The sequence below is a fragment of the Parasteatoda tepidariorum genome, chromosome 6 (genome assembly GCF_043381705.1).
Source record: "Parasteatoda tepidariorum isolate YZ-2023 chromosome 6, CAS_Ptep_4.0, whole genome shotgun sequence".
Taxonomy (NCBI): domain Eukaryota; kingdom Metazoa; phylum Arthropoda; class Arachnida; order Araneae; family Theridiidae; genus Parasteatoda; species Parasteatoda tepidariorum.
Genome location: NC_092209.1, coordinates 54,729,936 through 54,745,457, shown reverse-complemented (window position 1 = coordinate 54,745,457; position 15,522 = coordinate 54,729,936). Strand labels below are relative to the sequence as shown.

General features: G+C 29.4%; 1 protein-coding gene across 5 annotated transcripts in view; it reads left to right on the top strand.

Moving 5' to 3' along the window:
* LOC107436375 (microtubule-associated serine/threonine (MAST) protein kinase dop) overlaps positions 1 to 13,750 on the top strand; it is a 59,712-nt gene extending 45,962 nt beyond the window's left edge. For all 5 annotated transcript variants that reach the window (XM_071182393.1, XM_016048072.3, XM_016048073.3 and 2 more), the window contains 7 exons: positions 299 to 409; positions 2,413 to 2,640; positions 3,704 to 3,864; positions 3,943 to 4,082; positions 7,151 to 7,470; positions 11,256 to 11,467; positions 11,554 to 13,750. In XM_071182393.1, coding sequence (XP_071038494.1) covers positions 299 to 409; positions 2,413 to 2,640; positions 3,704 to 3,864; positions 3,943 to 4,082; positions 7,151 to 7,470; positions 11,256 to 11,467; positions 11,554 to 13,656 — 3,275 coding nt within the window. In that variant the 3' untranslated portion in view covers positions 13,657 to 13,750. The remainder of the gene's footprint in view (positions 1 to 298; positions 410 to 2,412; positions 2,641 to 3,703; positions 3,865 to 3,942; positions 4,083 to 7,150; positions 7,471 to 11,255; positions 11,468 to 11,553) is intronic.
* Positions 13,751 to 15,522: the final 1,772 nt, after the last annotated feature.

Genomic DNA, 15,522 nt, shown 5'->3' with positions numbered 1-15,522 from the left:
TAAAAGGCTAATAAAACAATTATTTTGAAGAAAGGACTACTAAAGCGATTAAATTTGCCTAAATATTGAGAAAAGCAACTATTTTGCGTTCAGTTGCAAAAATTTAGCAACTTCTTTTATTAACTGCGTTCACACACAAAAAAAATATTAACTCAAGTTTTTTTTTTTTGTCACTGTTGCTAAGATAAGAATCGATTCCTCTTTGAAATTTCCATATGTGACGTCCTTGGTCAAAAAATTTTTAAAGTTTATTTTGATTATGTTACTTAATATTAATGCTTCTTATAATGTATTTCAGGGAAGCCAGTAGATTGGTGGTCAATGGGAATTATTCTCTATGAGTTTCTTGTAGGTTGTGTTCCATTTTTCGGTGATACTCCTGAGGAACTTTTTGCACATGTTATAAATGGTGAGAATAAAATTCTTGTGTTTAATCATAATCTCTCATTTTATAGTGACTAAACTTTAGGAATGTATACTTTAGAGTATCCTTTAATGTAATGTAACCCTTCAATGTTTAATAGAGTATACTTTAATGTATACTTTTACTTTAGAGCAAAATTCAAATTATATTAAACTGCATTGATGGAATTTGAACTGAATCAAGCTCAATTCTAATAAACAAAAATTTGAAAGAACTGATCATGTACTGTTATTTTTAAAATTTCATTGCTAAACTCTTTTTTTTTAATCCTTATTTTATTTTAAATTAAAATGAAGGAATATTAATAAACCCTAAGAGATTGATGGTTAACAGAAATCTTAACTCTCATCCTTATTAAACTTTTAATTATTCTGTTTTTATTGCCTATTGTTTTATTTTTGAATCATGAATCCATATAGATCAGGTATCTCAGTACTTCACAAAAAAAAATACAAGAAACAACAAACAAAAAGAAATTAATAAACAGACAAGACAAATCAAATATTTACAAACAAACAATCTTGACAAACAAAAAATTAGGAAGAGTTGAGTTTGATCGCAGCAGTTCATATCATTCTGACTTATTAGTGTAGATGGACAATATCATTAAGTCTCTCAGGCTCTTCTTTTCTTGTTCTAAAGCTGGGCACGTAAGGAGTTGTTCAACGTTCTTGACAGCCTAACTATACATCTGGGATACATTCAATGTGAGGACTTTCAGATGTTCTGACATGTAGTTTTAGCCTGTCTTGAGTCTGAAACTTGTTAGTGCTTTCTTGCAGGGATTCACCCATTCTGGGCATTAACTCAGAATTTATTCATTGATTTAACTGAGTGATCAGATTTGAGGATGTCCATGATTTTCTCATAAATGTGACTTGAAAGGCATAGGTTTGTTGTGCAAATTTTCCTCTCTTATCCAAACAGTTTATTACATTGGATTCCCAAATGCAGGGGTGATTGTGCTCAGGATAAAGTCTGGATTTCAAGATTTTTTTAGATCAGCAATCCATGATTTTTTTAGTAAAGAATTAGAATTGAATTATAAAGAAGGAAACTATTTTAATTACAATTTTTGGTAGGTAAAGAATTTATTTTTGTAGACAATATCTTTTTTCATAAATTTTTTTTCTGAGAAACTCTTACTGATTCTTTCATTGGTAGGTTGTCTGCTGTGATATTCAGATTTGCATTTCATTATTTTTTTATTCAAACTTCTTTGAAAATATCACTTTATGATGACTTCTGTTTTCTTTAAAATCTCTTTTTAGAAGTGATTGTTTTTAAAAATGTAGCAATTCTTTTAGGAATTTGAGATACTACCAAAAACTATTACTTGATAAAAGTGAAATTTTTCTTCCAAACTTATCTGCTTGGACAATTTTGTATAACTTTCCTCAAAATGTAACAAATTAAATTAAAAATGTAAAATTACCTTACTTTGTATAACATATTATTCTCGTGTTTGCTAATAAACTTAGAGTTAGAATTTTTCTTGAAATAAGGCATAAAGCTTTCGAATCATAAAGATTGCTCTTCCAGCTATATAAGAAAAAGAATCTGCAACCAAGTACCGCAAAGTAATTCTATAAAGAAAGTTTTTCTTTTGAAATTTACATCTTTAAAAAATGACCCTTTGTAGATAAGGTTTTTGCTGTCCATTTTTTATTTGCTTTTTGGAGATTTGTGAGAAATTTAACTTGTATTCTTGTAGAATTGGTTAATATAAAATTTTAACTATGTTTTGATATGTACTCTTGTAGAATTGGTTAATATAAAATTTTAACTATGTTTTGATATCTGTATTAAAAATTGATTTAAAAAAAATGAATTTTTTTCCTAGTATTTATTGATTTTTTGACTAAATATAAAATTATTTCATAAGTTTTCATAACTAATTGAATAAATAACTTTTTAATCTATTTATTTAACTGAGTAACAAAAATAGTTATTTTGATATCTGTTAATTAAAAAAAAATTACTTTTAGATGAAATTGAATGGCCTTCAGACAATGAGTGGCCAGCCACTGATGATGCCAAAGAATTGATTTCCCTTTTGCTTCAACAAAATCCCAGGGAACGCCTTGGTTCTGGTGGAGCTCATGAAGTAAAAGATCATATATTTTTTGATGAGATAGACTGGAATTCTTTATTGCGTCAGAAAGCTGAATTTGTGCCTCAACTTGATTCTGAGGAAGATACCAGCTATTTTGACAGTAAGTAATGGCCTCCAACATTTGAGGTTTGTTTAAAATATATTTTTCAATGGTAGTGAACTAAAGCAGAAATGGCAGTGGTGGGCAAAATATTTTTCCAATATTTTGCCCACCACTTTTGGAATGTTCACACTACTTTACTTTTGTAACCACTACGACTGAAACTGCTGAATTTCCATAATAGTTGGAGGTTATGTAATGGTATGTATTAAAATTTAAATGGTTCTTAGTTATGAATACTTCATGCTATTTTAGTATTTTATTTTAATGTGAATAATTCTTGTTCAATTCTTGTCAATATTTGAAAATTTCTTTTTATTATCAATCAAAACTATATTGCTTAGAAATTACAAACTTATTTCAATATGATATTAATAGTAATAAAGAGTTTTTTATTGTTCTCAATGCTAGTTAGAATTTTTAACAAAAATGTTAAAAAGAAAAATAACTTAAAAATGTTCACACTACTTAATATGTTTTAAAGCTTCTAATTTTATAACTTGGAATTATAAATCAAATAACAAAATATTATGAAAATAATTGGATCAAAAAGATATATTTTTAAAATAAAAAAAAAGGAATTAATATAATTCATGAGATTTTTTTTATATTTATAATTTTCAGATGTCATTAAGGTAGGCCAATTCTACATGTCTATGTTCCGTGTTAACTTTTCTGTATTACTTAACTATAAAATTACATTAAGCTTACAGATTTTCCTTAGCTTTCAAATCTATTTAGTTTAATATCCTTAAAATTTTCAGCACTTTTTGTTTTTACTTTATCTTTTTATGATTGTTTAATTAAGTTTTTTTTTTCTGATAAGGATTCGTCCAAGATTTTTTTTCTCATACTCTTCGAAATTTCAAGCTTGGAAAATTTTAGGATTTTCTTTATTTGCTTTTGGAAAATGCATGTCAGATTTAATTTTCTACAAGCTAACTAGTTTACAGTTGTAATTTTATTTTATACTTTACATTTTGAGTAACAATGTATTAAAAAAATTTTCTCAGCTCATTAATGTTCATGTGGTTCAAGTAATTTTTTTTTGTTATTCTTGAAGCTCGAACAGACCGATACAGTCATCATGACCTTGATGATTCTGAAGAGTTGGAGGATCCTGATGAAAGTTCATTGTTTAGTAGCTTTTCATCATGCTCACCTAGGTTTAGAAAAGTGTATTCAAGAGTGGAGCGAGAGCTTGAAGAAGAGCATATGCTTCAAGTATGTATTTTGTTTCCTTTAGGTGTGTAGATATTTCCATTTTGACTATTTAGTTATTCTGAATTGTAATTTCATCAGCATGCCAAAGAAGAATATCGAAAATCCTTCAGCAGATCTGATTCTTCGGACCATTCTGATAGTCCCAATTCATTGATGGGAAGCTTGGCTGAAACACCAGAAGATGTTGGATCTAAAGATGTTTTCTTACCATTCGATGCGTAAGTTATTTATTTTTTGAAATTTCAACTGGAAAACAACTGGACACTGAAATTTTAGGAAATCTGTATTTTTTTCTAATTTATACTGACTATCTGTAGATTATTTTGATAAAATAGAAGTTTGATAGTGTCCATCAAAAAAATAAATAAAAACTCTTAACTATTGAACTTGTAGTTGCCTTTCTCCAGTATTAATTTTTGGAAAAAAAATTCAACCGGTACTAATTATTATTTCTGTCAGTATAAAAAATAAAAACTGTTAAAAAATTTGATCTGTAATTTTAACTTTTCAATAATGGCTGAGTAAGCTATAAATAAGATGCAAAGACACAAAGGTAATTGGTTGCCCATAATCAACTCTATCTTAGTTACTTTGACAGAAAATTGCAATTATTAGTTCTTATAATATTTATTTCCTATTATCAGTGTTTTCATTACAGAAAAAAAAATGTTAGAGAATTTCTCACCCTTTCTCAAAAACAGGGTGAGATTTCAAAAAGTTAAGTGAGATTTCTAAAAATTAAAAAAAAAGCGAATAGACTTGGAAAAAAATAGTTGAATATTTTTGCTGCATCGTCATATGGAAAATGTTCTATATCTACTTCTTCATCAGTTATTCTCATTAGGTTGCTCAAATGCTTATCAATCAATATGTTATGAAATTTTGTCTTAGATCGGTTTTGGGTGTTAAATGACCTTGCAACAGATGCTGACCTATTCCCTACATCTGCCAGAATAGGTTTTTCAATTACTTCTGCTATAGAATAGTGAAGTTCGTTGAAGTTATTTCCATGTTCTTGCTTCATGCTATGTCTTCCAGCATTGCATAGTTTTCACAGCCTGTAACTTTTACAAATTGCTGTAAATTGCCGATGAGGGAGTTTGATAATTCATTAACAGCTAAAAATAGAGCTGACTTTAAATAACTTATTATAAAGAACTCCTTTTTTTTCACAGCTGATTTTTTATTGAGCTGAAAAATATCCGTATTTGTTTCGTTTTGACTGTTTTTGCCGACATTTGTTTCATTTTCATTTGTCCGTTATGGAGTAGAAGATGTTGCCTTAACAAGGTATCTGCCCATCTTACATTCATGCACAAAAAATATAAACGTCTTACATGAAGAAAACTTACCTATGGTGAACACATGATTGCAGAGAAATGTGTTCTGGAAGGGGTTCCGTGGTTGGGAGATGGGGGGTGTTCTGCTGTTCTCACCTGTTCGGAACAATACTGGTAAATAGGGAAGCTAGATAACAAGGACCAAGGTTGAAAATAATGAAAGATCAAGGAAGAAAAGTGAGACATATTTTATTTAAAATGACGGAAGACTAAATTTTTTTCCAAAATTCGCGAGATGCGTTATTTTGAAATTGATTTATAGAGTGTGCGAACTTCTCGCGTTAATAATTTTTTAATGCGAGAAAAGAAAAAAATATCTGAGATTCTCGCGCTGTAGTTAAAACACTGTATTATTAATCCTATTATCTTCTGTTGCTTCATTTAATTCATTCCATTTTTTTTCTACTTTCAATCTAATTCAATTTAATTGACTCATCGTAACTTTAGAAGAATGTTTTAGAAATTTTAGTTGAGACTGCCTTAAAAACCGAATTAGATTTTAAATTATCTTTTTATATATGTAGCGGAGTTGCATACATGAAGAAATTTAGATTACTATTTCCTCAGTATGAGATAAAATGAAAAAAAAAATTTAAGGAAAGAACAGTTGCTGAAATCTAACCCTGAAATTTTGTATTAATTATTTTAAATGCTTAGTTTGAAGATTGTTTTAAAAATTGTAAAAAATAAAATTTTGAAATTATTATATATCTTTAATTGTAACTTACATATCTAATACGTTGATTGGGTTGTATGTTGTATAATATATTACAAAAGGTCTGTTGACAGCAACTGTTTTGTGGCCTATTCCGATCAATCATTTCAATTAAGATTTAAAAAAAGCAATTAAAATTTTGATTTTCTCTTTTTACATTATAATTGACTAAATCTGCTTAAACTATTTCTTCTTAATATTGTTATACAAAAGTAAAGGATCGGGAAGCATTTGCATAAAAGTATGACATAAAATATTTCCAATAACTTATAATTGAAAATATATTTTTCTTGAATTATAATATTTTATTTTGTATAATAGTTTTTAATAATCATTTGCTATTTCAACGTGATTTTCTAAACTTATAGTTTTATATTTGTTGATTTCGTTAATCGTAATTTAAGATGGGAGACATGGAAAATTCACATAGAAATTAGTTTTGTCAACTAGGAGTTGTTCATTAACACGTTCGCAGCCACCGACGCACTAGTGCGTCAGAGCGGCACCTTCTGGTATGCTGACGACGCGCTAGCGCGTCGATCGACTATCATAGGTTATATGCTCTGTGTTTAGCGTGGCTTTGATAGTTGAACGGAGAGGTTGTTTCAGCACGATAGTGAAGCATTATTTTATTATTTTTTGTGGTTGGTTTTCAAAACTTTTGTTTGAATTTTTTTATGTGCGTGACTGCCAATATCTTTATATCGTGCTTAATATTTGTAAATATTTTCAGTATCGTTTCATAAATGGTACTACATGTACTTGAATGATATTCCGATTTATTCCTTTTAAGCTGCTATTTTATGCAATATGCCAGTAATTTCTGAGAATATTGATCAAATGCGCTGGAGCGCCAGTGGCTCTCACGAAGACAGGTTGAGTCTGTGTGCCACTAACGCTCCAGATCGTCGGGGGGGGGGGACGCTCTCTAAACAGGAAAATAATATATTTCTTCGTTTTTCTGGTTTTCCAAGTAAAATATAAGGAACATTTACACCATTAAAATAATGTTTTGTAATCCGGCTTCTGAGGATGGAAATATCATTTTTAGCGAGAGCGAATGTGTTAATTGTAGTTTAGTACTTTAAAATTAGCTTTGAATTATTGTTTTCTAATGTTCATTTAGTTTGAAGTTGTATCTCCCTCCAAACTTTCACTTTTGATATTTAAACTGTCAGTTTATCGATATACATTGTAAAAATATTTTTTTCTTCCTATTTTGAAAATGCAGAAATGGGAAATCATTGTCAACTAGTATGCTCAACTTGGAGAGTGAGAAACATTTCTCTATTTCCAAACTTTCTCATCCTGGTACAAAAGATAACCTCCCCAGATTTTCTATCAGTACAGAGTGTGATGTAATGACAGAGGATCATAAAGAGTTATCTCCCGTTGAAGAAACTGATGCCAAAGTCTCGCCACAGAGCCATCCACCTACTTGCACTGCCAACCGCATTTTTATTCCACCCATTTCACCTATGTCAAAACAGAACTCTCGATCTGTCATCAAGTCAGCATCTGTATCTGGTCTTTCTCTCATAATTCCTACAGGTAACTGATTTTTAAATCTATCACCAATATTTTAAATTTTTGTCCAGCTAGGTTAGAGCACATTTTTGTTTGTATACCAGCTTAAAAAATCACTTCAAATAAAAGTTTCAACTTATTTTGAGGGCTTCTATTTTTAGTACTCTATGTGCAATATTTTTATTAATTTATTTAATTTTATTATTTTAGCTTTTTTTTGTACGCTTTATGTAGGAACTTTTTAGTTTTGAATCTACCCAAATTAGTTAAAATACTTAGATAATAATTCAATAGCTAATATTGTTGCTAATTTAGAATCTCATTAAGAATAATATAATTATTTTTCTTTAATCTAACTATGATTAATCTTCCTTCATACAATTGTATGTGGTATATTTTTTTTTTCTAAAAAAAAATTAATATAGCATCCTCAACTCTGAGAAAACCCTGTGAGTTGAAATTTTTTCTTTTCTTTTCTGCTCTTCCCATAAATATAATCTTCAGTTTTTGACTATTTGTCTTTATAAATATTTCTAATGGAGCAAAGCACTTTTAAAATTACTATTAGTCCATCTTAGTGCATTAGACTGTAAATTCATGAAGGGCTGCAAAAAATTCTTAGTCTAATATTTTTACAGAATGCCAGTTTGTTTAAAGTTATTTCTCCCAATCGTTTTTTTTTTTTTTAGTTAAATAACTTTTTAATTTTTTAAGCAACTTTAGAAAGAAAGTTGAAAATTTCTTGATCATAATTCTTTAACAAAGAAAATATATATATATTTTTTTGATTCTATAGAATTCTTGAATAAATCGCATACATGTTAAAAGTAATGGAAATAAAAAGGCTTTGAAACAGTAATAATATATCAAACTAAAGTTAAGGTCCCACTGATAAACTTGGGAATTCAAACTAATAAATAAACAAATATACATATGAAGTTATTTGTGTTATTTTTAACATTTGAAAAATATTGTTCTTTTTTTTTTCGACAGAAAGTTTATATGGCATAAGAAATTTAAAAATATATTAAAATAAATTTTAAATAATGTGTATTTTAATATTTAAAGGAGGACTTGCTTTTCCATCTTTTTTATTCCTTGTTTGTCCAAATACTATATTTTCGATTAAGCTACAAGATTTAACAATGGTCATGAAGTCAACCAGTATAATTTTAGTTAAGGAGAATATTACGGAATCATTCTCAAGTTATTTAAAATATATGCTTTATCATCTATGACAACCTTCCTTTCTCCTTATACTTACTGTCAATGACCTTAGATGTTTTATACACAATTAGATATTTCATATGATGGAGTACTGATGAAAATCTAGTTACATATTTTTCACCGTGGAAATGTCTGTCTAAAGACTCTTTCAATAAATTTTTAAAGCTTTATGAATTAGAGGTCAATTCTGCGAAATTAAAATCTCATGGAATAATCTGTTGCACTGAACATTCCAATTGCACAGACATGTAATTTCTCTGAAACTCTACTCCGTTGCATGCTAAGAAAAAACCGTTATCCCTATAGAAGGAATCTGTTTGCATACAAGTGCACACTGAATGGATGCCAAGTTCTCAGCACAAACATATATCAACATTACTAATTCTCATTTAAATAAAATGTGGAGAAAAAAAAAGAAATATAGTTTCTTGCGGATGATTTTCTTCCATAGCAAAACAATTGCAAAAATTCTTTTTTTCGCATTTGAGTTGTTATAGAGCATGTCAGCATGAAAGACGCACCATTTTTGGTGATCCAATTAAATCCAATGTTCTTGCAACGTCACGTAGTTGTTTCTTTTTCAAGAACAAATGTCCTCCTTATTTATAAAAACATGTCCTCAAATCTAGGATTCCAGTATGACTATGAAACTATCACCTTTTTTTTGTGAATAATTTTATGATTTATATTGTGAAAGATAGCCCAAATTAAATTTCTGTCTAAGGTGTTTAACTTTTAAAAACTTTTATATTGTTTTTATATTTGTATAGTTTGATAACGAAATGAAATGTAACTATATGCAGTCGCGTATGATTACTTAAATCCTATACCACAATGGTATTTTCTTAACTTTCAAGTAGGAATCTGAAAATTTTGGTTTAATACTTTTGCTTTCAAAGGAAAATTTCCATCTTTATGTGCAGTTATATTAATACTAAAGTGTTTTTCCCCCCACTAGTATTTCCATTTATTAAAAGTAATATTTGTTACTAATAATCATTTTTTATATGCAAAAATAACATGCATGAAGGAAAAAGAAATAATGCTTTGTTTCTAATAGATTTTTCCTTATCAACATATAAAATATGGGCAATATTTTCACATTTTGAAATAAAAACATGGAATTTTAAAAATCTTGAAGCCTGTAGCAATGTGAAAATAATCAAAATCTGATTTGCGACAAAATCATGTAAAATAAATGTGTGGTTTGAGATTCGTACACTATCTTAAATAGTATTGTATTTAAAATAAAGGGATTTTAAAAACCTTGTAAAAATATGTAGCGAGTAAAAATAAGTAAGTAAAATTTACGATTCAATGTTTGGATATTGTGAAAACAATGTATAAAGGATATTAGGATTAAGAAAATTATGTAAAAAAAGAAAGAAACACATTAGAAAATCAATAGCAATAATAGTCTAAAAAACGCTCCAATCACCATAGGGATTTTCCAAGGAAACGACGTGTGGCGAAAAGTTTCACATGTAAGAATAACATGGTATGAAATATATCTGCAATTTTGAAATCATGTGTCAATCAACCATATCAAAAATTTGATTGTAAAGAATTAATGAATTGTTTCATCAAAAAGTCACTTATTAAATTTCGAAAGTGCCGTAATAATATTGTATTGTATTTTAGTGCCATAATAATATTGTATGAAAATTAACATTTGAAAAAAACATAAATTTTAAAAATGTGAGGTAATTCGTAGCAATAGCTGCCAAAAAATGAACAAAATTATTCTGTATGGATTTACTATGGAATTAAAGGAAATTGAATGTACCAAGAAGTGATTGCTAAAATCAGCATTAATTTTTTAAAAAAAATTTTTGGGTTTTCATTGATTTATTTTATTTTTACTTCCTTTTTCGTCTTTTGTTTTAGGGGGAAAATTTTGTAAAGCAACATTATTTTTTCAATAAAAATTTTTTTAGCAATTTTTTTATATTTTTTAAATTGACCAAATATTTTCTCAGGTTTGCTAGAATTTCCCCCCAAATCTTGTTCACATGATTGGATATGTTTTACACCACTGAAGGCATGTTGTTCTTATATTTTTATTTTTTTCCATTAGTTTTCGATCAATCAATATGGCTAATTATCCATTCTTAAATGTACATCTTTATTGGTTACTCCTCTGCTTTCTGGCATTTCATTAAAAAGTTACATGTATGCCAAAAGTTAATGAGAGTTTTTCATCCACAATTCAACATGCCTTCAACATCCATGCAATTTATTAGTTATAGGACAAAGCAATGAGAAAAAGAGAAATGCAGGATCAGTTTGATATGGTAAAATCTTACCTTCTTGCTTCCTGTAAAAATATGTTGGGTTATTGTAAAATATTGATCAATAGTTTTAATGTTAAAAAGTATCTTGGCTCTTTCTAAGTCATAAGTTTTCAAAAACAAAAGTTAAAAATATTCAAAATTGAAGACTATTTCAAAATGTTGTAATATTTAATCCTTTGGAGAAAATTTTTTTTTTTATATAAAGTTGTGAATTCCTATTATTTCTAGAAATTTTTTTCTTTTTTTTGTTGATATTTTTAGTAATGTAAATATTTGTTTTTTGTTTAGAAGAGTTTGGCCCTCCACCCATTGGCTCACCTGGTGGATCGAGCACAAGTTCAAGAGATGCATCGCCAAGCAGAGAATTAAGTCCTCTTGTTGCCCAACTGAAACCTCCAATTATAATTCGCAAAGGGCCCAGAGGATATGGTTTTACTGTTAGAGCTATAAGAGTTTATTATGGTGACTCAGATGTATATACTGTTCATCATTTAATCATGGTATGATAATTTATTTTCGCCTCCCTTTGTAGTTTAAAGCTAAAGTTTATCTAAATTTATATATCTTTTTTGTTTTCTAATTTTAGGCTGTTGAAAGTAATAGTCCTGCATTTGAATCCGGATTAAGACCTGGAGATCTTATTACCCATATAAATGGTGAGCCAATTCAAGGTTTGCTCCACCACCAGGTTTTGCACCTTATTCTCTCTGGAGGTGATCGTATCAACATACGGACTATTCCGTTGGATAGTACGACCATTAAATCTGGTGGTCGTAAAAGGAATCCATCTGCTATTAAAATGGCTAAACGGCCGTATTCCTGTAGACGCCGCTCAGCTCAAGTAAAACGAGATTGTCATTCTGATAAAAAGCGTAGAGCCTCTTTACTTCGACGCCTGAGTAGCAAGAGAGCAAGTGCTGAAATTCACCAAGTATCTGGTTCCTCACCTGTTCTGACACCTAGTCGCAGTTTTCAGTCTTTCACACGAAATCTGTCAGCAGCTGACAGCCTGCCTGCTTCTCCTACTAGAACAAAAAGTCCAAGATCACCACCGACAGCCAGATTATGTTCTCAGTCTGATTCACCTCATTCCACTGGAAATTCTTCTCAAAGCAGCTCCCCTAGTTCAAGTGTTCCTAACTCACCAGCAAGCTCAACTCATCTTCCTCATTTTCCTCGTCCAAGTTCACTTCATGGTTTGAAGCACAAACTCACACAAACATTCCATTCACCTAGGAGAAAGTCTGTGGGACACATACCTCTCTCTCCCCTAGCTCGTACTCCTTCACCCTCACCCATTACATCGACATCTCCTACGCGATCACCATCTCCTCTTGCTTTTCCTGTTGCTCATCATCATCCTACCAATCCTCAAATTGCTTCAAACTTCCAAAATCTCAAATCATCTTCAGTATCACCCTTATCCGCTACCATCTGCTCATCAGCCAAAAAATCTTTTATGAGACCGAAAAGCGCTGAACCAAGTTCACCACTTTTAAGAAGAGCTCTCTCCCCAGACAGACTCCATCCAAAGTCAGCAGAAGTTAAAGCGAAACGAGAATCATTTTCTGGTCAGGCTTCTCCTCTAGCTTTATCCTCATCTCCATCTCCTCGAGGACAGTATCTGTCTCATAGCAGCTCTGGTAAATTATGTGTAACATCCCAGCGATCTTCTACTTCTTCATTTACTGTTTCTAGTGTGAGTAAAAGTATCAATGATATAATTGATGGAGACTGTAGCACTTCTTTTGAAAAAGATAATACTTGTAATACTCCAAAATCTAGACTTGAGGGAAGAATAAGTCGTTCAACATTTTCTCAGTTGCGGAAGAGAGGAGAAAAACCTTTTAAATCTTTGTTGAGTCAACAGCTTTTTGCTGCAGATCAAGAATCCTTAAAAGACACTAAATTGCCTGAGCCAACAGATGCAAAAGGAACAGCACCAGCAACTCCAGACATAGAAATAACTCAATGTTCATTATCTTTGGAGTTGGAAGAAGAAGTCCCTTCTAAGGGGATATCACCATCTTTGGTTACCATAACCAGTAGAGGTCGTAGCGAGTCTGAGCCAATACCATCTCTTCCAGAATTAGATTCCTGTTTAGAAATTGATGAATTGCCTCCTACCAATCAGGGCTCTGCTTTTGTTTCTGAAAAGAAATGTGATATCCCAAACCCATCAGTTAAAACTGAATCAAGAAATTCTGTCAAAGATACTAAAACTGAAAATAAAACAACTGAGAAACAAGAACCAATAGTAGAGTCTTCGAAAGCTAAACCGTCTGAGATAGTCAAGTCTGAAAATTCTGTGAGTAATCAATCTTCTAAAGTTGAAACTCCAAAGGAAAAAGCCACTTCTGAAAAATCTAAACAGTCATTTGAAAAAACTCAATACAAAGAAAAGAGTGCTACTATGTCAACTTCCGCTACCTCTCATTCAAATCCCATTGGTGATGTGAAAAGAGTACCTGTGCGAAAATTGGGAACGGTTGAAAAGGTTAATTTAAATATTGACGAGCCAAAGAAGGATGAGAAGAATAAGTCGTTCACCTCATCAGTTGAAATTAAACTTTCAAAAGCAAAAAGTGATAGCAAACCAGAACTCAAACCCTCCTCAGAAAATGTGAAAAAAGATCAAAAATCTGAATCCACCAAAAAAAATGATAAAAGAAGACCTGATAAGGATTAATAATAGTTTTTAATTCTAGCATGTGAGAATGCTCTATCTCAAAATGATTTTTAGTACTACTATAATTTTTACAATAAAAAAATTTGGTTGTATATTTTTGTATATCTTGTTTTATTATAAACTATTTTTATGATTTAAAGCACTTTTCATACTTTTATCCTGTTCTCTCTCATTGTCAAATGTGTTGTAGATTTTATTTTGTGTATTTCCCTTACATTGATGCAAAAAAAAAAAAAACATGTTTTGTAGGAATATAGGAACAAGGTATGGTATGGTAGTAACTGATGTTAGTTGATTAAAATGGCAGTCCTCCTTCTGCTGTTTAGTAGTATTTAAGGACATTAGTATATTTGTTTGTTATTTACTAATAATCAAATTCACTACTAAGTTTACATTTAATGCTTTTTCTTGTTTTTACTTTTTATTCATTCTTACCTCATTTGTTACAGTAGTAATTTTCTTCCAAATTTAAACTTTTTCAGTTTTTGAATCATATAAATATTTAAACTATTTTGAAATTTTCAATGCTTTTGAATAATACCACAGATGATTGTGCTCCAGAAAAAATCCTGATTTCCGGATTTTTCACTAACCGCGATCCTAAAGTTTCCGGAAATCCAAGGTCCAAAAGTTTTGAGAAATCATCAATCACATTTATAAATAAAAATTCTAGTATATTTTATTTAAAAATATTTGAACTATAATTTATACTTTGCATCTCTTTCCTTTGTAAATATTTTTTCTAGCAAAGTAATAAATGTGATTAGAGATAAAAGTAAACTTATATATAATTTTTCATTTAAGTTATGCTGTATATAATTTATTTAGAATTTCATATTTTGAAAATATCAATGATTTAAATTTATAAAGATATTAATTTTTTGAAATTCGTTATTAATAATTTTACTCAAAAATTTTTCAGGATTTTTGAGTTTGGCTCACAATTACCCCTATAATACTCAATTCTTATGTATTCACGTATCATACTCATTTTGCTTATTAAAAATTTTTTTTCTCACTCATTTATAACTTTCTAAATTTTTTTAATTGAATAAATATTTGTTACTATAAAATAAACAAAAAGTTTTTTTTTTCAAAGCATAGTATTATTAAAGATAATGGGGAATTTTATACAACACGAAAAAAGTTTTTATATCAGGGGTTTCATAATAACTGTGAAAACAAGTATATTTATTAGGGGTTATAACTTAATGTTTAAGCTGCAAAAATGCTACAAACTAACAAATCACTGATGTATAAGACAACAATAAACACTTCAGAATGGAATTGAAATATGAGTATTTGACACACTATTAAGTTTCATCTGGCAATCAAACTGTTTTTGATATTTTTCATACTAGCATCTTAACTACTGATTGATAATGATTATTTTTTTTTTTTTACTTCATTTTGACAAGAATTTAAAAAATACTTATTAAGATTGAAGATTGCATTACTAGTTTCTCAAAAAAGTAAATTGCATTCGAAATAAAGCTATAAGCATAATTTTCTGGAAAGAAGGAGGATTGTCTATTTCTCATATAGTTTAAGAATTAAATTGTTAGTTGCAAAGAGTGTATAGCTAAAATAAAATTGTTGGATTAAAATAAGTATTAAAGCACTTAAAAACTGAATTAAGCTTAAAATTGAAGATTGAGTATGTGTGTATGCATGTTATTATTGCTATGTGTAGAAACAATTGCAGTTGTTCATGAATTTCATTAAAATTGAATCTAATACTGGAATATTTTATGTATCTGTAAATGTATTTGTACAGATGTTAACGTAATATTTGCTTTCATAAACTGTTTCCTTTGTATCGAACTATGAATTCAAATATTATTTGTGTGAAACGTAAGGGAAAGT